General features: G+C 39.9%; 1 protein-coding gene across 4 annotated transcripts; it reads right to left on the reverse strand.

Moving 5' to 3' along the window:
• Nucleotides 1-233: 233 nt before the first annotated feature.
• On the reverse strand, nt 234-25,917 carry LOC141925778 (solute carrier family 22 member 15-like). 4 transcript variants are annotated; one of them, XM_074830316.1, is made up of 12 exons: nt 25,827-25,917; nt 23,980-24,126; nt 20,124-20,256; nt 19,292-19,456; nt 17,530-17,659; nt 15,588-15,809; nt 13,822-13,962; nt 12,037-12,122; nt 7,413-7,521; nt 2,890-2,962; nt 2,229-2,392; nt 234-1,225 (listed from the first exon to the last, which is right to left on the reverse strand). In XM_074830316.1, exons 1-12 carry the CDS (start codon nt 25,914-25,916, stop codon nt 1,213-1,215), a joined length of 1,473 nt encoding a protein of 490 aa, XP_074686417.1. In that variant the 5' UTR covers nt 25,917; the 3' UTR covers nt 234-1,212. The 4 variants fall into 4 exon arrangements, with proteins under 4 accessions (XP_074686417.1, XP_074686419.1, XP_074686418.1 ...); XM_074830318.1 differs by lacking the exon at nt 25,827-25,917 and adding an exon at nt 24,944-25,514; XM_074830317.1 differs by lacking the exon at nt 25,827-25,917 and adding an exon at nt 24,228-25,514.
• Nucleotides 25,918-26,117: the final 200 nt, after the last annotated feature.

Consider the following 26,117-nt stretch of genomic DNA (forward strand, 5'->3'; position numbering starts at 1 on the left):
CCGCCTGTGCTTCTGTGTGCACATGTGTGTGCATAAGTGCACCCACACCTGCACGGGTGAGTGTTCATTTGCAGAACTATTATTTAACTATGGAACTTGCTCAAAATAGAGGCCTTTCAGTAACCTTCTCCTATCAGATGCATTAGATAAAGGATCAAAATCAAAACTGCACAAGTATGCTTCAAAACGCGTGGGTAAACAGCCTGGAAGAAGCAGAACTCATAATACAGACATTAAGTAATTTTCTTTTTAATAACAAAATTGTGTTGGCCATCAAAAAACTGTAACATTTGTGGTGCATCTCTTCCAACATAAATATATTAACTGTTAACCAAACACACACACACAAACCCCTCGCAGGAAGAATTTCCAATTCATGTGGAAATGTACTGGATTATACACTATTACATATATTATACAATAGATGACTCGTGTTCAATAATTTCTAGTTCCACATGTACAGTTAGAACTTAATAACCTTTGTCTAAAAGGTTACTCATCCTCTCCTTTAAATGCACCTCCTAAAGGCCTGACATCATTTTTCCAATACAGTATTATTTTTAACTTTATGTATCTGTTCATGTACGACTGTATTAAGAAATTACTTACTCCCACAATAAAATCCATTTATCCTCCTTTCAGATCTCCTGTTCAGGTTTCTTATGCTAGACATACTAAGGCCAACAACCCATAAAAATCTTTGGTCTCTTCACATTGTGAGGTATACCATAATTTAGAGGCAAAAAACCCTCTAGAGAAAACTAGCATATACAGGATGCTGTTACTTTTCACAATTACAGCTTGCCTGAATATATACAGCCATCTAAATTTTAAATTATACACATCACTTCAATTACAACATTATAGCTTAATCTGAAGCTAGCAATTACATTTTGTAAAATAAATTAATACTTCACTTTAAGAAGTCATAGAGAAGTCCAAACATCCAAAGTATGCTCTTGTTAAGTCATTAAATTAAGGCAGAGATTTGTCACCTCTTTTCTCACAAGCTTTGATCAACTTCTTCCACCTTCTCAATCTGCCTCCACATAAAACTGTTCAACATGCTACAAACAGCATTATACACGAGTCCTCCAACATTTCCTGTGAAATATATACAGCAAGCATCTGCCCTTCAACTGTTATTGCACCTTCTCAATGAGTCTTCAATTTCCACCACAGACAGGCCTTCTGAAACTTCAGTGTTTTCTTCTAACTGGCTTGCCTGTCAAATGGAAGAAAAGTAATTATTGAGAAAGTTTACATGTCTTATTTTTCTTGTCCTATTTTATAGGCTAATATTAAATGTGAAAACCAAAATTCATTGATTTTTTTAAAAATCAGAAGTGAAATTATATTCAAAAAGCTCAAAAATTATTCTTTTTTTTCCATTTCAACTGAATGCAGTATTACTATGTATTAGGCATAAAAAGAAAGCATAATAGTGTGTATAGCATGATAAAACTGATCAAATACAATAATTACCAGATAATTAACAAGCTAGCATGTCAAGAAAAAAAATGTAAGAAAAACATATTCTTTTATATCCACACTAAGCCTTCTTAGTTCTAAGCTAACAATTCCCTTCTTATAGGAATTTCCCTGCCCACTCCCTTTTAAAACTAATTCTTCTGGGAAGCCATTCCCAAACTTAGGGGATATACTCCACATTTTCTATTATACTACCTGTTGAAACAAACAGAACTTTCATTTCCCTCTTCAAATGTTTTATTTAGTGCATATCAACAACAGGAAAACACTTTAAATAGCTCTAACCCAGGAGACTAATGAAGGATAAAACACTTCCTCAGCTATATATTAATTTTAGATTATGTTCCACTACAAAACATGACAAAAAAGCACAATCCAAGATATGAAAAATATGCCTAGTTGTTTTATTGTAAAAGCACAGGAATGTTGCTGAACATATTGTCCCTGATTATTTTAGACTGCCTTTCTAAAATTTGTTTTCCTTTAAGGAAACAAAATAGTATTCGTTTACATATTATTTAATGGAAACAGGTGAAAACTGTTAGCCTTCTTGTCTTTAAGAGCCAAACGAAACATAAATTTAATCTCTACTGAATGCAAGAGAAAAATGGCTTTAAAAACTTCATGCACACATTCATTCATGCACAATCTAAGCAATATGCACTAAATCATGGCTCCCGTAGGATAAAGGGGAAAATAATGCAAAGCTACAGTAAAAAAAAAAAAAAAAATATTACTCTGCCTCTTCGGTTTTAAGCACTTGGTATTTGGAACTCTGGAGATCTTCGATGGTCTCAGCAATTGGCTTATTTAGTGTTTCTGGCAGAAGGAGAGTCAGGAATCCTGCGGACAGTCCACTGATTCCAAACACCACGAACGGTACAGAAGGACTAAGAGATTTCTAAAATTAAAAATCCACAGTAAAAACCCAGCATTGTTTCCTGCTCTTACAATATATCACCCATATGAACTGCAGTCAAATCCAAACGACCGCAACTTCTCACTCCAGCAATGTGTGCAATTATCCATATACTGCTAGAACTAAGAAACCCAATAAACGTCCTTTCACAGGAACAGCTTCATATGAAAACTTTATGTGCCTAAAAAGTCAGATATTGAGTGAGCCTTAGCAGTACCAAATACATTATATGACAATCATTTCACTAAGAAATGAAATGCTAACACAACACAGAAAATTGTTTCCAAAAAGGATCAAATACTAGGTATTTCTAAACATTTTGTTCATTAATTCTTGTAAATGAGTCAATGTTATTTAATTTTTCATAAAAACAAATTTGTCTTCAAGGAATATAGGCATGTGTGGTACCAAAGTCAGCAAAGTGCTTTTGAGAGAATATAATAAATCTGAGTTACATAAAAAGTAGAAAATAATCTTACCATAGATGGCACAAATGGAGCCAAAATGCCCGCAAATCTGCAAGACATGGAACACACACCCAAGCCAGCATTTCTGTTTCAAACAAAGGATGAAAGGTTTGTAGTTTAGGAATCCACAACTGAATCATGCATGAACATGTGGTGGCACTGTCAGAACTAACTTACACTTTTTTTTTTTAAAGTTATCAATAGTCTTCATTTAAAAAAAAATTAAAGACCTCTAGCAGTTACTCCAAAGATTTTTTACAACTAGCTGCCAGCAAGGTAAATCACACCCTTTCAAACCCCAGCAAAACCACCCTGTTGTTCAATCCTTCACAGAAGTTTGAACAAACAGAGAGGTTTTCCAACCTGCCATATAGGGCAATTTAATTGGACATCCCTGTGCTGGAAGGGGAATGATTTCAAAATCTAGCAGGATCTTCAGAGGGAAGATCCTGAATGCTATCTCCAGCTCAGGCCATCAGCTGCAGCCTCTCTTCTGCCACCTCAGGTTGCACAGATGAAAAGTCAGTGCTTACCTCCAGATGGAAAATAGCTATCTGCCAGAGTCAAGCTTGAAAACATCTGGCCAGATGTCACTAGAGGGGCTGCTGAATTCTGTGACCCCTTCAATTTTCAGACAAGTTTAAAACAATCTCATCTAGACCGTGATAATCAAAGCATGGGTTAGAACAGCAGGATCCTCTTCAAAGATCCTCTTCAAAGAAAGTTACAAAAATCCTCAAAGTCTTTCATTTCTCAATCAAATGCAAAAATCTTCCATCTCTGTATCGCTCCTAAATATGGTATTTAACGGCCCCTTCAGAGACTGACACTGGCACCAGTCATCAGGGAGACAGCAAGAACCAGCTCACGGTGGCTGTTCTTCTCCCTACGTCTCTCAGTTGCTTCCTCTCATTCATCATCCTCAGTCACACCACCGAGCCGAGCTGCTCCTTCTCACCCTGTTTCCTTTTCTTCCTCCAAAGACAGGAAGACAGTGACAGGACTAAAGATGACAAGCAGAGAGGTGACATGGGTCACTAGTACAGCAGAACCGCCCACCTGCACGTCCCTTCCTAATGGCCTTTTGCACAGGTTAAGGGAAACAGATAGATGATGGAAGGAGCTGATGAGACACCAGTGACTTTGTCACTTTGTCACAGACAAAGCAACCTTTTCTCTCATCAGGTCCTCTTGGGAAAAGGAGAACAGCAACCCATGCTTCCTCACACTGAGGCAGTATCAACCCAAATCCCACAAGACAAGGCCAAGCACCTCCCCTTGTCAGCAAAATCCCTGAACAGATGAGAGACACCAGTGTGCATGTGAACCATTCATTTAGAAGCATCCTTCCCACTGACCCTAAACCAGTCCCTATCCAGAGGTCTGATGGCTTCTTGCTGTCTGCCAAGAGGGAGTAGGGCAAAAGGTGATCCTAAATGCAAATTGTGCCATTTCAATTCCAATACAAAATAAAAGTTGTTAGAAGACTTCGGGATATCTTTAACTCAGTATTCAACACTTTGGGCTATGCAGAACATCACGGTATCCAAGAGGAAAAATGCATTCTCACCCAAGAACTATCAGCTGAGCCTTCCTGAGGTGCTGCGCTGCCGACAGCTGACTACCCACCGCGGGTCTCACCTTACTGCCCCAGTTTTACCCCCCTCACGTGAAGACCCACTAAACCTGATTGACCGCATGTGTTCCTACCATCCCACGGAGCACAGCACCGAGCTAATGCCAGCCAGAATAGCTCCACAACCAGGGTAATCGCATCAGCTGGGGGCTTTGCTCAAGCCAGTTAGTCCAGCTGCAGCTGCCTGGCAGATTACCCGTGCCACGCAGCACGCCCCGAGCCATGCTGCTTGCCCAGCACAGTGCCCTGAGCGGGGTACAGCCCTGCACAAAGGCAAAAACCTCTCTGCTGCTGGCACCCAAAATTGCACTACGCTCACCAAGGACTCCTGTTCAACAGAAAGAATTATTGAGAGAGCCTTGCAAAGAAAGCTAGAGGTTAAAAGGGCAGGTATTTTAAAGAAGTACTAATTTATCTACCACCACTGACATTAAGTGAAAATACAGTAGTTTCCCCACTGTAGAAATCAGCAAATAAGCTTTCCAAAGCTATCTTAGACAGTCCAGTGGTCCCACTCTGATTTCACCCATCACATACAAGGATGTCATCATTTTGCAATCATCTTCTCATGAAAAAAACGTGAGTTTTTACATCTATATTACTACAGTATGATTACATTTTGTTCCCCAAGACAACCTTCCTTTTTGTCCAACATGCAACAGCAGTGATGTTTTCTATTTTTAACTTTTTTGTACCCCAGCAGGTATTTTAAAGACACATCAAAAAGGAAAAAAAGCCCAAAGCATGTACACACTCTCCAGCTCGCAGCACTTCCCCATTCCTAGCATGAAGTGTATTTGTCATTACTCCATGTACCAGTTAATTAAAAAAATATACCTACAGTCCTCATGCTCAAATAAGTAGGTTTAAATAAGGAGCAGTAACACTGAAGATATTTAATTTTTCTGCAAAACATCCAACTGGGAAAAAAAAAACCAAACAAACAAAAAAAAAGCCCACAAAACAAAAACCACACCACAGTTTATTCCACGTCCTCTCCCCTTTGAGTGACACATGTCTCATCACAGGGCATGCCTGAGTTCTGCTGCCAGGGCAATGCCAGGATCACTACGAAGTTTTGCAAAGACCACCAGATGGTGCTGATGCTTTGCTTTAAATTTAACACTCACCCATCACTGCTTTTCTTGCATAAAATATAGTATTTGCAGTTGAAGTACCAGAGAGGTATCAAACATATTTTTAAATGTATAAACTGTCAGATGTGAGGAATGTTCATATAGTTTAACACAACAGTTTGTCATATTATTAAACACGAGTGGTCTAATAAAGTTGCTAATTTTTTAACTGTCTTTACTCTTGCATTTTCACCGCTAGCTGGCTGTATCTTTGACACATAAAGTTACTTTTTTCCCAGAATATTAGTGCATATTCTCAAATGAAGCAGCACTTGATTAATTTTTTTTTTTTTAATCTCCCTAATCACAAATGCTTAGTTTCAAACACCGAGAGACACTACTGTAATTCCTGCTAGGTATGAGCTGTCACATACTTGGCACTGAATGTCAGCGGGACTTAGGAACTCAGAGTAACGTGAAAACACAGTGCAACAAGCAAAACCTGAGGAATTAAAACATTTTCAGATTTAATTCTCTTGATTTGCAACTCCAGGAAAGCAGAGGGGACAGGAAAACAAAAAGTCAAAAAAATATCCACTTAAGAAAAAAGGCCTTAAAAAGGATACAAAAGTTTATATGGGGAGAATGCAAACAAACACCCACATCTCATTTCAGTCAGCGTGCTTGGGGCTTGCATATTAAACCTAAACCTGTGCCAAGAATCACAAGCTCAGTATCTAGAAACAGTCAATCCACCTCCATCCTCACAAGTTTTACTGCAAAAACTGCATTCGCAGCCTAGCTTTTATGCCTCTGTAAAATATGGTAATTTGTGAACCTCAAAAGAGAAAAAAAGCCAATCCAAGGAGTCACCCACATAATTATTTCCCCTCCCCAAAGCCCTCAGTGTCCTGGAATCAAGTGATTTACCTCACCATCCTAACTACCTCTATGGTGCTACAGGACACAGCTATCAGCTGGGACACCCTCCCACGCCACGGCAGCTTTCAACTTCCCTGCTCTCCAATGAGGGCTCAGTTTCTGCAGCAACTAGTGCAATAGGGCTCAAATTCTGAACACGTACTTAAGAGTACCATTCAGAAAATCACATGGAACCAAAATGGGGGCGAGAAGAACAAGACTGTGTGGTATTGTATTTTCCTACCTCAGGTTGATCTTGGGACAAGAAGAGAGAGAGTAACCTCACATACACTTGGTGAGAACTATGAAAAATAGTTAACTAAGGCTTTAGCTCACTTGTTCATGAATTAAATGGTGTAAAGCAAATAACTGTCATACAGAAACCATTTAAATGAATTGCATTATGAATATTTAATTAAATAACAGATATAGAAAACCACTTGCTTTTCAGCAGGCAAACAAACATAATCGTATCGGAGATGTAACTATACAGAAGGACTGTAAATAGTCCTTACTGCATAGTCTATATTTATGATGAAGTATGCATGCACTTCCACCACATCATTATGTTTGGTTTTGCACCCTGTAATTTTACTCCCAAAAATCAATAGTAGAAATGAGAAATATGGCACCTAACATTGCAGTGTAAGAAGTTGGTTTTCATATTTTTATTCCAAATTCAGACCTAGAGGAAGTTGCCACAAACAGCCCAGGAAAGTGTACTGATGCAGAATGTGTTACTAATAGGAGAAGCCCTTCCAAGCCCTGGCAGCTGCCGTAATTAGAGAAAAAACTCATATCAATATATTTCAGGTAAAAATAGTTACAGATAAGCACACCAGCAATCAGTATCACCGTGCATGAAAAGTATTTTTATTCACCCAGGAGCTCTGTTAAATTACCTCAGTACCGTTGGGTATAGTTCAGATGTATAAATATACACGATGTTGAAAGCAGCGCTGACCATCATTTTTCCACACAAAGCTAACAAAGTGGGACTGAGGAGCAGACCTTTCAAGAAAGAGAAAACAAGCTGTAAGCATAAATAGACTGTTTTCTTACTCTTTTTCACACAATTTTGAAAACATCCAGTCCTCTTAAAAGAGACTGTCGTGCAAAAACAATGTTTCATCCATATGTTTTTCAACTAAAAGCAAGAAAGCAGTATCTCAGTTCTTCCCAACCATTTTAAGAGCTAGCATAAGAACAGATACATAAAATTGTATTTAGGACCAAGAAACTCTGACCCATTCTGGGGGGAAAATATAAACTATCACAGCTCTCAATGGACTGCTAACACTTCCAGCTCTTCAGTCAGAATACCTTACCAGGTAACTGCATCTTTTGACAGGCAACATAGCCTCCTTGACTAATTTATTAGATTAAAACCATAAAAACTTTATTCACCCTCAACAGTTTATTTGCTCCCCAAGGACATCCTGTTGGGACTTAAAATGTAACAGCTTTGTAATTGGAAAGAAAAAATGTTATTGCACCCTAGCTTACTAATGGACAGAGTTTAGTTGGCTAAACTGAAGCGTGCATCTTTTAAAGTCCGAAAGAAACGTGGCTTTCATTATCCTGATTTTGGTTATGGTTATCTTTGCACCACCCATTTAAATAAAAGGAGAATTCAAATTTTTTTTTTTAAAGCATGAAGAAGAATGAATGCTCTGATTAGTTATATTTCAGGTTCTCTTCCTCGGCACTGAGTTCAGCATGTTTCAGTTTAGATGAAATGATGCTGATTAAGTAATGGGAAAGTCTGATTGCTTCTCAATTGCTTTTCTTTTAATTTTGTCCTTGAATATTTTCAGTTCTATTCATATGATCAAGTCAGATTCTATTTCAACTGAAGCAGAAATTCAATTGTACATAAAATGAAATCCAGAAAGATTGAAGAGGAGGCTGAGGGGAGACCTCATCGCCCTCTACAACTACCTGAAGGGAGGTTGCAGAGAGCTGGGGATGAGGCTCTTTAACCAAGTAATAAGTGATAGAACAAGAGGGAATGGCCTCAAGTTGTGCCAGGGAAGGTTTAGACTGGATATTAGGAAGCATTTCTTTACAGGACGGGTTGTTAGGCATTGGAATGGGCTGCCCAGGGAGGTGGTGGAGTCCCCATCCCTGGAGGTGTTTAAGAGTCAGGTCGACATAGCGCTGAGGGATCTGGTGTAGTTGGGAACTGTTAATGTTGGGTTGATGGTTGGACTGGATGATCTTCAAGGTCTTTTCCAACCTAGATGATTCTGTGATTTAATTTCTTGAAGCGTGATGCATTTTTGCAGTTATGTATGTAATTCACGCAAAACAGATGTAACATTTTCATCCAAGTTCTCCTTTTGCTCAGTAAGGACTGGAATACTACATACACTTGCCAGATGCAAAGGTGTGAACCTGGTCCTCAGAGCCCTGCTGAGTGCCGTCAGAAAGCTGGGACATCCCTTCTCTTCCATCAATCAAACATGAAGCAATGAAAAAGAGATTTGTAATTCTCAAGTATGTTTTAAAGCTTGCTGTTTCTCTCCCAGGGAGACTTAAATTGAACACTGCATATCCATGTATTAGAAATGTAGCATTAGTGCACTTGCAAAGTTTTGGTCTTACTATTAAAACAGAAGAAAGAGTCTGTCTAGACAGAGAAATTAGCACTCAGAAGCTCAGGAGTGAATTTGAAGTGCACTGTCTTCTCCAGGTTCCCTCCGGCAGGGGAGGCTGAAGGCCGGCCATGTGGGAATTATTGTGGGATTAGAAGCATACTGGAAATTCACTGCACGTCAGCTTCCTTGTGTAAGCCAGCCCAGACAGAGTCTTTATATTTTCCTCAGAGTCTCGAACATATTTTTAGCAATTCTTGCAGAACAGTCCATTATTTTCTTTACATCTACAAAATGTAATGCCGTTAAGCAGGAATGCACTTTCTGCTATGGGGATTCTGCTGACCATTTATAGGTCATTTGCTAGGTCCAGCCAAGCACGCCCATGGATCGCCTTCAACATTTCTATTCTATTTCATCTAACACCCTTTCACTTGAATGTCCAGTAGCAGCGCTGTGCACACAATTCTGCCTGAAGCAGTACAGTCAGGGCAACTGTTTCAAACTTTGGTAAAAGGCAAAGTTGTAAGTTCTTAGTAAATTCATGCATTTGAGTTTTATTGATAAGTGATAATCTTCCATTAATTCAGCTTTGGAATTTAGAAAAGGAAAAGGAGGGAAAATAGTAACAAACGATGCTGATGCTTAACACCTTCTAGAACAGGAGTTGCTCTGTGATTAAGTTCTGATGCTATCAATGCCATTAGTAGTCTTGTTTTCAGTGCCATTATGTATATTCACCTGTCATCTTCATGAGTAAAAGTTCACTTAAGCAGTACTTTTGAACCTAAAGGAGTCTTTAAATTTGCTTCAGAAAAAACTATCCACCAAGGAAGGGCAGTTCTCAACACAAAAGGAAATACCCAACATTAGCAAAAGCTGAGGCAAAATTGATTTGAGGAACTGCAAAGTTTCTTTCTTCAGTGGAAAGCATATCAATGAAAGTCACAAAAAATTATTGTGTTCAGCACAAGCACATAAATTGAAACAGCAGTTAAAATCTAGTTCCCCCTAGACTAGAAGTCTCCTTTGCTTGCCACAGCAGAGCAAACACAAAATGCAGATGTTTCCATGCTTTACAACAGCTTTTGAAAGGGAAGAATATTACAGCTCCATTCCCCCCACGCTGTCACTCTCCCTCACCATCTTCCAATCTGATACTCACACAAATTAACTGATGAGTTCTAAGCGATAAGGAAAGATAGAGCTGAAGGGATGTATCAGTTTTTACTTAATCATTGAGAGATTTTTAGTCTCAAATTCAGTACACATCTTTAATAACAGAAATGTTCTCGGCTTATTCCACAGGGAAGATGACATGGATCAGATTCTTATTCACAAGTCAGCAGAGTTATTTAGAAATCGAGTGAAGGTCACAGGCATGAGATGCAAGTGCCCACTTACTTATTAAAACCTTAAAATCTTTGCAATAAAATCAAGGATCTTATCAATCACTCACAAGAATGCAGACTTAGACAAACATAAGTGTTCTCCTTAGAAGCAGGAGGGTCAGACTAGAGATGCAACAACCCTCATTTCATCCAAAGTGACTCATCTTCATCATGCTGGGAGCTGAATTCCTTTCTACTTAACTGACACAGATCACTCTGGGCAAAGAGCCACAGTAGAAAGTAAGACATTTTAATGGGGTTAAAGTCAAGTCAACTGGAAAAGGCAGAAGAGTTCCTGAAATTTAGCAGCTCTTCAGGAATTATTACCCTATCCTGATTAGTCACTACTGTTTTTCTTTAATTTTGTTTTAAAATATATAAAAAGAAGCACAAAGAGCAAACTTGTTGGAACAAAGGAAGAAACTGTCTCAACAAAAGGAGCAACAAAATATCTGAGGACTTGAATTAACACAAGCATGGCAAATAGCATTACGGGATATTTTATCTCTGTCTTTCTTCCTACGACTCTTCCGAGATCAAATTGAAATGGATGCCAGACAGCATATATAACTTAAGGATAAGCACAACCTATAGAATGCTACCTTGTAATCACATCGCTGGTGCTCCTCAAAACACTGTTAAGGCTAAAGCATTTCTACTGAAGAGATATGAAGAAAAATACAAGCAGAGAGAGGCCGCTTCAATTTGTTAGTGTCATACAGACGTATCTTTCAGTAGGTAAAATAAGTATTAGTACAGAAAAGTTGTACTTGAAATGGAAGGAAAAGCAAAAATACAAACCCAAACAAACATAGCACTGACAATGTTAGAAAAAAACCACATCTTTTGAGATGAGAAATGTACTTGATGATACTCCACTGTTACCATGAACTGTCCTCACAACTGCATAATGCAGCAATACACAGCACGAGATTGAGAAAGGCAGCAAGCTTCTTGCCATCCCTATGGCTTCCATATTGCAAATCTGACAGCCATTTCTCTTTTTCAAGTACAACATTTTTTTACGGCTTTTTAGTGGTTTGGGTTTTTTATGATTAATTAAGCTTCTAATTCAGGAAAACCTCAGTTCCTATTTCTATAAATATTACATGCCACCAAACCAAATGTAAAATTACGCTTGGCAAGATCCAGTCAAATTAACTTTACACAGCAATGCAGTCTGGATATTAAATCCAGTATTTTAAGGTAAGCTGCTTAATAGTGATAAATACATGCAGTGCCAGTATTTGAGACAGAATGCGATAGCTTGGTCTGACCTTCAAAACGCCAAGGGCTTGCAAGTCAGACAAACTTAGTCAATTAACAGGGTCAAATTATGCCTGTAGGAAGTTAAAAGCAATATAGACAAGACCCTGGCTCCCTGACCAGCCCCAGAAGGAATAGACAGGGAAAGACAGAGGTATAAATGGATAGGGCTTTAGGCCCCGATATACTCAATCACAAAATACTCATAAACCTGTTTTGTCAGCTTTTATCCTAATTAACAAACATTTACTTTAGCAGCACTACATACTTACCAGCATTTGTTGGTAAAAACATGGTCAATATACAGGCAACTCCTGCAAATACCAGAAAACATGTCATAGTTTTACGTCTTCCAGACCTAGAAGGAAAAGAGCACCCAGATGAATATGGAAACAAAGTCCTTCAGTATTTTTTGAATTTATCTTCAAAATACCAACTAAAGTACATAGCAGCATTAATAGCAGTTATAAACCTACTGTACCTTGGTAAGTGCTTCAAAAAGCTTTCCTATTTCTAGTCAAGTTTTGATTTCTAAGCTACCGAATTTGTGGCCTTGAGAAGAACCCATCTGCTTCAGCAACAAGAACGCATAGACTTTTCTTCTCTGTACTGAGCAGGCAATGGGCCCTGTCACCAAAAGGGTATTACAATGCATACCCACAAAGATCAAATTAATGAAAATGTAATTCTAATTCTTTCTAAGCTGTATGTCTCTTTCACAACTTTGCATAAATATATGCAGTTATGACACACAGTAAAACTATTTTGTATACTTTTCTGTCTTATATGCATGGAAACAAGCAAAGGCTATTTCTACTGATTAATGTTTTAAAATAAAAGAGAAGACAACAGGATAGAAAATCATCAGCCCATCTCCACATCTGCCATACTTAAGTATTTCATAATTATTTGCAAAGGACCACAAATAAAGACATTCTTAGTAACAGTTTGCAGGCATGTAGAAATACTATACATGCTTGTTACTTCATGAACTCTCACAGCTATTTCTAACTACTACCCCATACTAGTAGAACTACAGTTTATCTGTAACAAACACACAATACTCGTTTTTAAGATCTTCTGAATATTTCTTGAAACAAAAAAAGCTATACTTTAAGGATACTAGTCCCTAAAACTGAATGAAAACAGAGCAGCTGGCTCATCGTGTTCTGTTTTGCATTAAGCACTTAAAACTACATATAAACTTACTTCAGGAAACCAAAAGCTTGAAATTTACAATTAGTTTAACAAATTACAATGGAAAAAGAGATGTAGAAAAGGACTTGTGCAGTTTGTGGTTTAAATGCACGTCCTTGACTCACGCTTGAGGTGAAAGGTGGCTGGTGGTTTTGATTTTTAGCTCGATCGAGCTGACAGCTTTTTACAGCCCAAAAAACCCAAAAGGTGACATCCTCACCTAACTGAAGAAAATGGGCTTTCTGCCACTGAGCTCAGCAAGACCAAAGTATCATTACAAAGATACTCAAACTGAAGGTTACGTGAAACCCTGAGTAGCTCTGAGTTGCCAGACTGTTCGGCCTTTTGAAGTAAGTACCCACATAAAGGATGGCCTCCAAATACATGGACATCGATCGTTCATGCCTTAATCAAAACTGAACAGCTCTCACTTCAAAGTTCTCTTTGAAAAGTTTAAGTAAAAACGAACAATGCTGAAAACTGCTTTCAACCACAGTTGGCAAGCGGTACAAAAACAAGTCATTCTGAATAAAATACGCAAGAGAAATATAAGCTATAGATACTTAAATAACTAGGCTACTCACAATTTTTCTATAAATTCCAATTTTTTTTTTGAAAGCATTTATCATTGAAAAGCTCATCTCTGAGTAATTCTAAAGATGAACAAAACTAAAAAACAGTAGAGGTAGAAAATCAGAGTCCCATTTCTGTATCAACTGCAAAATCCCCTGCAGCGGAGTAAATTCCCAAAGAGTCAACACTGTTTAGAAACAGTGAAGTTCCCTACTGAGAAAAATGTTAATATTTTTCTAGGCTATCTACAAACATATGTAGAAAACTAGGAAATAAGTTTTTCTTACCAGGATTTCTCAATAAAAAACATGCAGAGAGGAAATGCTGGAACTTCTGCAAGACCAGAAAGAGCCACATTTAAATACAGATTTCCTTTTAATTCACCAGCATTTAAAGTTAGTCCATAGTACACAAAGCTGCAGACATACCTAAAAATAACCACAAAAGTCACATTACTAACGTAACTAGCCTTTAGGGCTAAAAAAGTATTTAAAAGGTAAATTATGCCGAGTTATGGATTAGCTATATTGAGTTGCATGCTGGGAAGAGAACTCTTATTTTCCCCCAAAAAGGAAACAAGGCAAAGAGAATAGTTCCTATTTAAAGTAACTTCTTGAAAGAAAACAAATGCTCATATATATGCACAGCATAACTTTCAGAATTTTCTTAGCTTGCTTTTTTTCCTAGGTTATTTAGTAAATCTAATAAGTTTAACCGTAAGCAGCCAATACTTATCTGTTGCAAAAACAATTCTATTAAAGAAAATTTTATGTACATCCATTGCTTAACACAGAGTGTCTTCTCCAAACCTAGGGAAGGCTTCCCCAGCAAACCTATTCTCACTTTCCTTGGAAAGAACAAAGCCCCCACATCCCTGCCCCACAAAAAACAACACTGGTTTGGAAAGGCCACCAGGTCTTACAAAGACATTTTGCCTATTCCCTAGTTGCTCCCTTAGTGTCCAAGCAAAATCTGGGCCAAGTGATGTAGAAAAGGGAAGGTTTGCCCGATACAGGGAGAAGCAGCATGTCCTCCATCAGTCTCAGCTGAGGGTGGTGCTAAGGGCTCCTGAGCAACAGCACAAGCAGATGGGTGACAAGCGCTGTGACGCCACTCCACAGCTCCACGCACTGTATCTCAACAGGGTTTCAGGCCGCAAAACTGCGCTGCAACCTCTTCTTCCAGGAGGTAAGAATGCCTTCGTGCAATTGCTTATCACCATAGTTACTTATATTTACCTAGCAGCAACTTAATAGTCTAAGATGCTTCTGGAAAGGTCCTACTGAGCAAAGATGTTCCTGCCGCTCCTCCCACATCCTGCACATCTCTGCTTACCCCACACATCAAACTACTGATTTTTCTCATCTACCTCATGACAACTGTCTCAAATGACCTCGAACTTTAAAGCAAAAACTTGTTCTTGCATTTCGGAACACAGCTGTTCCTCCAACAGATCTTAGCTCAAGCCAATCTGCAACAGCAGCTGCTGTAACAACCAACCCAACACCCTCCCCTCCGCAGGGCTTCCCTCTGCACCACCATTTATTGGTAATATATCCTCCAGTGCTTCAGGGTGATTCTTTTTTTTCCAAGTTGTAGCACTTTTCAAGACAGCACCTAATATAAATCTATGCAATCTGTATTTTATCTTACCATTTTCTTTCACTGAACCTGTATAATGTGCTTTTGGGCTCTTAATGCCTATTCTTACTCCAGGTCTCTACTGTTGCCTAATCCATCTTTCTAAATGGTTCAAATACTCATGCTCTCAGTAATTTCTGCTGCAGCTTCTCATTTCACTCAATGTAAATATGTTCTCAGCAAATTATTTCTTAGAAACTGCTTCAAAATCTACTAAGTAACACACTGAAAATGAAATAATAATGAAACATCAACTTTACAACACATCACTTTAGATTATTGTCTGCCATCAACTAGCAAATTTACAATTTAGTTTTTGAGGGAAGAATTTTTAAAAGAAAAGGATGAAAATCTTAATTGTTTCCTCATGTTTGAGTCATTCACAGCATCTCAGTATCTTGTTACTGCGTACCAGATGTACATCAGTACGATGGTTCGCCACCGAAGGACTGGGTGTTTTATTAAGTTTAGGATGCCAGGTGCCAATTCATCCTTTCTCAAAGTTCCTGCACTTGGTTTTAATTTTAGATTTAATCTCTCTTTTCCATTTCCAAGGGCAATATATTGCAACACATCTTCAGCTTCTGCCATTTTCCCTTGGGAATACAGCCATCGTGGTGATTCTGGGAGCATACTAACAGGAAAGAACAGAAAATCAATTATGACAAGTTCATTCATACGAACACAGCACTAAAGTCAATCCTTCCATTTTGCAGATCAATTCTTAAAAAAAGTGCCAATACAAAATCCAGAGCAAAACATTCTATTTGCACTGTTCTGCACATTAAATTCCACATACTCTGATAATAATACAGTTAACCTTACAGGATTCTTGGAGATGCTTGACAAGGCAATATTAGAAATATTTAAATCTAAATCTTGACTTCTGCTGAACTGACTTCTTAAGAAATGCTACACTAGTATTATCCAGGAAGCACCTCAAATCCCAAATATCTCAACAGCACACACAAAACGTTTTTGCACAAAGTTTATTTCAAGCTTCTCACTTATGGGAAGGGCTCTGACTTGCAGTGAAGAGAAGAGGAAAGAAAACTTACTGGGGAATTTCTTGTCAGGTGCCATTACCAGCATAAGTTTTAAATCTCTTATTCCCAAGTATAACCAGAATATCCTTGTCTACCACAACTTCAGTTCACGATTCCTATTTTTTTCAGGTTGTAGAGTGTGCTGCTGCTTTTATACAAGCCATAAAATAAGGAATAGAGTATATTTAACTGAACATTTTTCTGGTACTCCTAACAGACATACACATCCTACAATCAAACTAAACTTTCATTACTTCAGAGGATCACAGTATTTTTAGTATTCAGGGGAAGTAATTTTGTTTCCATCAGAAACAGAACACCATAAAAGAAAATATATTATGCAGAACTTTTCCTCAGCCCAGAAGCTTTGTTTTCCTTGAGTACAAGAAGACGGGGGTGGTGGTGGGGGGTGGTGGTGTATTCTTTAACATGAGTTATTTCAAGAGCAGATCTATCTAAAAAATAATTTAAATTTAAAAAACCAACTGAAGTAAAAATCAGGTTTTTTTCTATGCTGTATGCTAGACATTCTCTGTATTAATGTGTAGACAACCCACTACACTAATTCTTTTATTTCTTGTGCAGCTTTAACTAGCAATCAGAAGTATACAAGGTGTATTACTTGATATGTTAAAAGAATATTTTTTTAACAACATAGGCCAAAGCTTGCACTTTTAATTTCTTAAATATTGATGAATTTCATAATAATTTTTATGATAACGTCCATGTAGGAATTCTAAATAGGAGCACCCAAGCACAACAGTGCTAGGAACAGATACAAGGGACCTCAAAAGCAAGCAGACACACAGCGTACCACGCTAAAAAGGCAATTCCAAGTGCTCTCACTTATTTCCCTTGGCACGCATGTGTCTCAAAAAGAAACTCCAAAATCCCTCTAGGATCACTTCCAAAACTTCTCAAGCGGCGAAGCCCTTTCTTGGCAGGAGGCAGTGTTCCTGGCTGACACGCCAGCTCGCAGCCTCTGGCAAGCCTTCCCTTCCCCAAGCAGATTTGTAATTGAGTTTTATTGGACAGCTGGCACACAGCTGCTCTTTGCAACGCTGCCCACCACAACTGTAACAACATGCAGAAACACAAGCTCGTCTTCTGGGCAACCCTGACCTTCTGCTTCATTTCAAACTGCTTCTTCCTTCACAACACGATTTTTCTCTTGCTTGGTTCACAAAACCATACAGGAAAATGTCATCCTTGCTTATACCCCTCACAAATGATGAGGGAAAAAAAAAAGATAATTGTTAAATTGCTACATAGTTTTTCTTATCATTATAATGCACGTGAACCACTTACAAAGAAAGAAGGAGGAAGATGACTCCTGGACTATTTGATACCAAGGCAAGGTAGCGCCATTGTCTTACCCAGTAACCCAGTAAAGCGTAAACAGCAATGCCAACAGCAAATGTCAAATTAGTTAACGAACCTGAAAATACAAGACCAAAACGGTGACTACTGAAACCATTGGCAAAAGAAAAAAAAACATTCTTAAGCAGAAACCTGAAATTCCTAGCCCATGATATACCTAAATAAAATAGCAATTTTATGATGTATCTTTACAGCATTTGTGAACCAGCTGGCTTAAATGTATTTCGCAATCCCAATGAAGAATAGCATTGTATAAATGTAGGGGGGGTTGGGGTTTTTTTTCCCTTTCAAAAATGGTGGTACACAGCAGAGAGCAAGAAATGAACAGGAACCTACAGACTAAAGAGAACATGAGGATAGAAAGGGGAAGTGTTGAGCGTGAACGATTTATTTAGGTCTATTAAGGCAATCTTGAATAGAGGTGGCAGGCTGGAACAGAAGTTGGAAGTAATTATAAAAGTACAAGGACTGAGTTCAGTACAAAACCAGCTGCAAGCCAGAGGTTTATTGCAGCAGACTTCTGATGAACAAGCATAAATAAAAACGTTAAAAATGGGGTCAACTAGAACTCGAAAAGCCTAACAACAAACCCTCTGCAGACTAACACAGAAGATCTTGTACTAACCCAGAAGCTCTCTGCTATCACCCACAAAGCCTAACTCCCAGCCAACACCTAGAAGAGCTTCTTCAGCCCTGCTGAGCTGCCTCCAGCAGCTCCCTCTCCTTCAGCCCCTGATCAGTTGTCCAGCACCTCTTTCTCAACAGCTGAGCAGAACTAGAATAAAGCATCTAGAGCAACAAGCAGCAGGAAACGGACTGTCTCTTCGGTCCATCAGGAGGCTGGCCCTGCAGGGACAAAGGCCAGGGAGAGCAGAGAGAGACAACAGGGCAAGGGGGAGGGAGGGGTGGGAGAGAGAGAGAGGACGTGAGTCAAAAAAGTGAACCCAGGAGAAGAAAATTCAGCACTTTTTGAAAAAAAAAAAAAAAAAGTGGAAAGCTATAACTAAACACAACTGTCTCCTACATTCCCAGGAGTCCATAGAAGAAGAAAATAGTAGAATGAGGTAACTGAAGAAATGAGAGAGAAAAATATGCTTACAGCCACAGCAAGTCATCATTTGGACCAAGTTTTTCCCCATGTTGTGCTAGCCAAAAAGGTGTTACAGTCTGAGCTACTCCAGCTTTACAACAGTCTGACGTGCAAGTGTTAAATTTATTTTAAGACTTGGCAGTGGCATACAAAAAAGGACATTTAAAAATACTGGACAGTCAGCACATTCAGCAGCAGAAAAAATACTATCCTGGCACTAAGTCACTTTGTGGTGCAGGGAAACCTCCGAACACTTTGAAGAATACCTTCCTAAGACACCATACAGCACTGTTCTGAAGTTGGCAGGATCTGCCAAAACATGTATTATTTTTTAATGTAATGCCGTGTACAAATTGAGAAATTTTAGGAGTCAATGTACTAATTTTAAAACATCAGCTTTGCTATTTATCAAACAAACTCAATCCCATCTTCCTTATTCAGGCACCTTTCCCACACAAATTAGAAACTGGGTGACTCACATCACACTTTTTGACTTACGCTACAAACTGATTTTACTTGGCACAAATGTACAATGTAAGGTACTGACAGTCAGAACAATACGTGGCACAGTAATAATGATTAAATATTCCCAAATCCCACCTGTAAATGACCAAAATGATTTTCCTACATATTCTTGTGTTAGGACAAAAGACACAAGAGCCATTCCACCATTCACAATTCCAACAAAAAAACGCGAAACTGCAAAAATGTCATAATTCGGAGCTAATGCTGTGACATACCCAAAAACGACATCAAAAAAGAGACCTGCAGAGAGAGAATAAAATGTAATTAGTATTTACGCTACGCAGCTTGAACTCGTAAGAAAGAGAGGGACCACAGGCAGTTACTGACTGTAATGAGTAGTCTATAGTACTCGTCTCTAATCTCTCGCATTTGGCTTCCTGAAATCACACCATATGAAAATCACAATCATTTTCAAGTCACACACTTGAGGTGTGCAATGCCAAAGATGATGTTTCCTTGAGACGATGTTGTCATTCAACACAAAAATCCTCTGGCTGCAAATGCAGCTGGAAAGCAAAACACCAGGACATGAGTAACCCACTCTAAAGATGTTCAGGTAAATCATTCTCCCCCTCCAAAAAAAAGGCAAATTATTTTTATTGGGAACAGTATGGTTGGGCAGTGTGTGGAATACTGTGCTCCAATAGTGACAGTCATAGCAAAACCAGGTTATTTTTTATCTCCCATCGATACTCCAGCGACCGTTACGTTGCTCAGCGCACTCATACTAACCAATTTTAGTGCTGCTCTACTCAGAGTGAAACGCTTACACAGATCACTGACTCCATATCATGGACAGAGCAGGTGACCCACGGGCAGCCTCCAGGTAGGGTGGCCCACAGGCAGAAAAGAAAGAGATGATGTTATCCATGTAGAATGCTTAAGAAAAACCTTTGAAAAACCTTACCTGAGATATACACTGGTTTTCTGCCCAGTTTATCTGACAAAGGGCCAAATGTGATATTTCCAATAAGCAATCCAGCAAAAAATAGGGAAGATGCAAGGCTTACTTTGTAGGCTTCTTGTTCGATTAGGTACCACTGTCAAAAAAAGAATCTCCTTATTGTTAAAAGTATTAACAGCAAGTTGCTGGCTTCCTCGAAAAACTATCAGAATTCTTCTCTTGCCACTTCCCACTTCTTGCTTTATATCCAATTAGAGTTTTGTTCAAAGTTGTATAGGTAAGCCAGCAGTAGTCCTATTTTTTCTTCCCTAACAGAGTCTCACATCTACTTTCTCTCCTCCAAGAAATTTCATTATAATACATTATAAGCTTTTAACTTGGTAAGTATAGTTAGTTGCACCCCAATTCCCAAGCTTTGGCAAGGCAACTTATCTTAAGATACTAAAACAAGGGAAGTCTGAAATGTTAACAGCTTAGCCATTTCAACATTGACCAAGCGTAGCTATTTCAATGAACAGGTAACAAAAATTATTCATTCGCAAGAATAGCGCATGTTCACTACTGCAGTACTTCAAGAGTTAATGCTGTGCAGCTATGCTTCCTGAAGCAAGAGTAATCCCTGGTGCCCTTCCTCATCATATACATGTTGAATTGCTGAAGAGAATCAAGAAGGGATTACAGAACGATGTCCTTGTTTATAATGACTACTCTTTGATATTTTATTATCTTATTGCATACATGCATTTATAATCAAAAGTCAGAAATAAAGATGGGTTTCGTTATAAAACGTACTTTCTACCTCATTCAGAAGCTAAACTAAGGCATCATAACCAAAAACTGGCAGAAAAGAAAATCAGCTGACAGCGAGTTGAAATCGGAATGAAACTTATAGTATTTCCTGATGGAGCAAGGCACACAGACAGCTTATGCAACCCCTCTGCTATGAACAAGGAGAATCAACACTCATAGAACATTGCTGGCAGCATGAAATTGGGAAAGAATGGCAATCAGAAAATCCTAAATGATTTCCCAGGAAAAAAATTTAACTGATTCAATGCAAAGCTTTACCCAAAGAAACATTTAATCATTATTTGAGTATTTCAAATAATTCCCAGTGTATTTATTGGAAAATTTACTTTCAAAAAAGTAGATGAGTGTCATGCTGACTTTTTAAATGACATGTGCAGTATGTCCTTTGGGAAAAGGAAGATGGATCCTAATCCCATTTGCTTTTTTTTAAAAGAAGTAGCTGGTTTAAAAACAAACAAATAAAAAAGCCTAAGAGAAGAGGGCCATGACCAAAATCCAATACATCAGACTAGGACCACAGCCCTGAAGTGTCTGCCTTGAACTAATATAGAACCCCAAAGAATATTAGGAATTTACTGAAACTTTTACTTATAGCAATCTCAAGAAATGTGCTTTTACTCAATCAGAACTCACAGTGGCAAAGTACAGAGAAGACATGGCTCCATCCACCCCGTAACCCACCAGTTACCTGTCCTCTCCCCATCCAGGAGCCCACAAGATGCAGGTCGCAGGGGCGGGACAAGATTTAACACGATCACAGGATGCCTTCTTTAGTCCAATGTACCCAGTGTTCCAGCAATTCAGAGTTTTGGGGGACTTCTGGATACCCTGGGAAAGTAAAACTCCTGTGCAGCAGCACTTGCAACAGGTTTCTACTATACCCCACTGGGTAGTAGATTCTACCCTATCACACTAGATAAGGATGTAGTCCCAAAACTTATGGTTTCTTAACTTTTTGAGGAGACTTCAACAATTAAATATTCCTGGGCAGGAATCCTCAGGAAACCTCAAATATAGAAATATCACAGCATGTACTCTCCAAGGCACAGAGCACTGCTGGCATAAGTCCTTCCTCTCCGTGCTAGCATGCCACAGCATACAAATCTCAAACTCCCAGTTCTTGTCTGCAGACTGTTTCAGGCTGATGCAAGAGACAAAACAACTTTACGGTCCTGGATGTGGCTGTAAAAATCAACTTCCCAAGGTAAAAGATGATTTCTACACCAAATGTAGGACATTCCTGAACTCACCTTCCAAAGCATCATTACTTGTTAAAGCAGGGGACTGAGTTGATGCCAGACCAAGAAGTAAAACTGCATTCTCCATGAACCAAGCCTGAGCTATTATTTACAAAGTCTTAGTTACACCAAAATTAATTACAAGGATTAGTTCTTGAAGCAGAACTGAAGAGCTGCTCTGCAGCACTGTTGACCTCCAGAATAGAACAGTGCCCCTGCCAAACCAGAACAGAACTGAAAATATTTACAGTTTAAGCTCCATCACCAAAATAAAGGAAATAAAACTTTACAAAAGCAGCTTCCTCTCTCAGGATAGAACAAGACAAAAGATCGCTTTCACAAACTGCTACTTGTGCTGCTTAGTGTGTCACTGGAAGATGCTCGTATTTTAACAAGTCTGATATAATAATCTGTGAAGAATGTAACTTTTAAAAGAATACGTCTATCTACTTTGTTTGCACAAAAGGAACTTGTTAAATATTTGTCAAAATTAACTGTAGCTTGCCAACAAAAATGCTGCCAGTTTTGCTATCACCAAAACAGACATCCTCTCAGCTCTTTAAATCCATGTGGCAGTTTGATAGTTACCAGACCACTAGCATACAGCAAAAAGTTAACCAGCATCTAAAAATTCCATGAAAAGACTATTAACAATATAGTTTTAAACATTCTAAAGTTACTGAAATGAATGAAAACATAAATTTGTTTTGATGAGTCTTGAGAACTACTGCATGTTTTGGAAATAGGGACACCAACTTCCGCATTTACAAACACAGTATTAGTTAAAAGTTGCTGATTTCTGATTATAAATTAAGCACTGCCCTGTATCACGTGTCCTGCTAAGACTCTGAAAGTGAAGGGTGATCTTGGAAAACAGGCTAATCAAAAAATGTTTTTCTGACAAAGGATATGATCAATATTGCATCATTCCTTCTGATGTATAGTCACTACATTTTTCCAAGATAAAACATTACACTGTCACATTTGGCATAACGGGAAGGAAGCAAAAATTTGGTATCAGCTACACCAAGTGCTAACCTGCCTTATACGAGTTTACTGACAACCGCTCCAAGAATCCCATCAGCAGGACTCTGACAGCTCAGCTGCAGGCCAAGCCACCCACGCAGCCTTTTTTTCTGGCACTGGCAGCGATGCTTCAGTCACTTGCACTTGCCTGAGTGATTACAGACCAGGGACCAGCAAAAAGCAAACGCAGCCTCTGGCACAGAATTCACAAGGCGTAAGGATGAAGGGTCAAGCTTCTGACCCACTCAGCAAACTTCAATCTGTTTCATCTCCCACTCTCACCACGCATTAAAATACCCAGACATGTGGTGCACGAGTTTCATTTTCATACTAGTTTTAATTTTTAAGATGTATCTTCTGTGAAAAACTAATGCAACTCATGGTAAAGCTCACACGCACAGCAGATTGTGCAGACAGGACAAATTGAACCTTTTCTTGATAGAAAACAGACATTAGGAGGAGTTCATCCTAAATTCCATAAACTGTAGTTAAATGACCATTCTTCACTAGTAATGAGATTCTAAAACACCTGAAAGTAAACTGAAAACAATATAAACAGGATACAGACAGTTTAACGTAAGTTAGTATTAGATTTATGTTACAAAAGCTAATCATTTAGTCATACACTTTCAGATTTTAAAATAAAAGAGCCAGATGGGTGGGTTCCAACACTTTTTAACAGTATAAGCAAAACTTTACACTAAGCCCTCCTGAGCTTTTACAAGCGCCACGTGGCAGAAATCCCAGGAAGAGAAGAAATGGTTAGGCGTGACGGAAGTACTTGCCTCAGTTACTATAGACGTGAAGTTGTCCGCAAAATGGATACGCTTGGCCAGCTCAGCTCTGCTCGTTCCAATTCCTTCTTGGTCTATGTGATACTCGGGCACAGCTCCCACAAGCACAATAAGCATTGACTGACAAGCCACGTATACCTTAAAATAAGACACAATCACTTACCATAAAAAGTCCCAAGGAGACCTGACAGAATACTGTAAGCTCTTCATTAAGCTAACAATTAACAGTTTCCCTTTACCCAGCATCACAAACAGAATGCAGTCAGTCTACTACGTTTAAATCCCCAGATGTGACCATTGAGGCTGTTGGGAGCAGCAGGTACCACACCAGAGATACCAGTGCACTTTGAGTGAAAGCTTCATCTTGATGTGCCTCCTTTCTGCTGCAAAGTTGTTCAGTTTGTTCTTGCAGTCTTGTGGCCAGGCACAGGAAAGGAAGATGTTAAGAACTTCATCACAGTTTCATAGCTAAGATCTAACACTTAGACCAAGATTATTATTATTATTATTTAAAAAAATAATAATTTACTTACTATACTCAAAGAATACAACCTATAGTGACAAGTCAAAAAAAAAAAGAAATCTAAGATTGTATTTTTAAAAGTCTCTGCTAGTTCTTTCCATTGCAGAGACTGAAACCTTAACCTGATCATTAGAAAAACTAGAACGCGCAGGAATAAAAACATTTTCATAAAGAAACCCTTATAGGAATATTTATCCATCAACATGGGCTTCAAGATGTTTTGAAAGTCTTCCGGGCTTTGCACGTGTTTTTATTTTTTCTAACTTAAAATAACATTATCCTTAAGCATACCCACTCATTAGTGGTTTTTTAGCACATTACCACTGACAGACAAGTTTTGAATCTAGACCGGCTTCCTTCATTGCACCCCAAGTCTTTGGTGGTGCATCTGACTGGACGTCGTTTTAATCTGCTATTTTATCCCGTGCTTACCTTAGACGTTCTTGCAGAAACAAGTTATAAACAAAAACCTGCAATCGGCACCATCTCCCGCCCTCACAACAGTGTTTTAATTCAAAATGCAGAACTGCACTGACAGGAGGAAGCCTGTTAGGAAGAAACTAAGCGAGTGAAACATGTTTGCATGCGGGGGTGTGGGCACTATTTAAAGCCGGCACCCTGCATACCGCTTTTCACAAGAGGTTTTAAAAAAAAAATAAAATAAACCACCAAAAAAACCCCAGTTGCTGTGGTTACACTCCCATTTCCTTCCACTCCGCAGAAGTTTAAAAGGCGCTCTTCGAGAAGCGGAAGATGCGCATAGAAATAAGGAAAACGGACCGTCAACTCTGAGAAGTTAAGCACGCAAGACAGTACCGAGGCGAGAAAAACGTTTGAAAAGCGACTTGCAAAAGGAACAAAACCCAGCAAACCCGTCCCGAAAGGCCCATCAAACCGCGCGGGGCTCCGGGAGGGCGTTTGCCACAGCCCTGCCGGGGAGGGTCCCTGCCGCGGGCCGGCACCGGCGAGGGGGAAGGTGCCGGGGGGCGGCGGAGCGGGGGGCAGGACCCCCGCGGCCCGGCCGGCCCCGGCTCTGCCACCGGCCCCGGGAAGGATGCCCGAGCCCCCCGCGGCGGGGCGCGGGTCCCCGGCGCCAGGGCCAGCCCGGGCGGGCGGCGGGGCGAGCGCGGGGGCCGCCGCCGGCCCAGAGACGCGCGCTGGCCCCGGCTCTTTCCCCCGCTCCTCCCGGCCCGTCCCGCCACCGGGATGCTGCCGGGGCTGCGGCGGGCCCCGGGGGAGGCAAAGAGAAACCAACGCAGCCCGACCCCAACCGAACCAAACACGGGCGCGGGAGAGCGCCGCCCGCCCGCCTCACCTGCAGCAGCACCAGGAGGGCGGTGAGGCGCCGCTGCCCGCCGCCGAACTCGCCCGCCGCCCCGAAGGCCTCCTCCAGCCCCACCGCCATGGCCCGCCCGCCGCCACGGCGCTGAGCGGAGCTGCGGCCCGGCCCCGCCCCGCCGCTCCCCCCGCTGGCACCGGCGGCCCCGGCGCGGGGCGCGGCCCCGGCCCCGGGGCTGAGGGCTGAGGTCCGGGGGGGAGAGACGGGCAGTGCCCGAGCGGCCGTGCTCCAGGCAGGAATTACCCACTAATTAAAAAAACAAACACA

The sequence above is a fragment of the Strix aluco genome, chromosome 7 (genome assembly GCF_031877795.1).
Source record: "Strix aluco isolate bStrAlu1 chromosome 7, bStrAlu1.hap1, whole genome shotgun sequence".
Classification (NCBI taxonomy): domain Eukaryota; kingdom Metazoa; phylum Chordata; class Aves; order Strigiformes; family Strigidae; genus Strix; species Strix aluco.

What these genes read in the sequence shown, in the direction of transcription:
- LOC141925778 (XM_074830316.1), bottom strand. Translation starts at nt 25,916, where the DNA reads ATGGCGGTGGGGCTGGAGGAGGCCTTCGGGGCGGCGGGCGAGTTCGGC. An exon ending in ATCTTCCTCCTTCTTTCTTT is followed by an intron (nt 15,810 to 17,529) that starts GTAAGTGGTTCA and finishes CTTTCCTGTTAG; the next exon opens with TATGCTCCCAGAATCACCAC. An exon ending in TTTTTTATTGAGAAATCCTG is followed by an intron (nt 12,123 to 13,821) that starts GTAAGAAAAACT and finishes TTTTCCTTCTAG; the next exon opens with GTCTGGAAGACGTAAAACTA.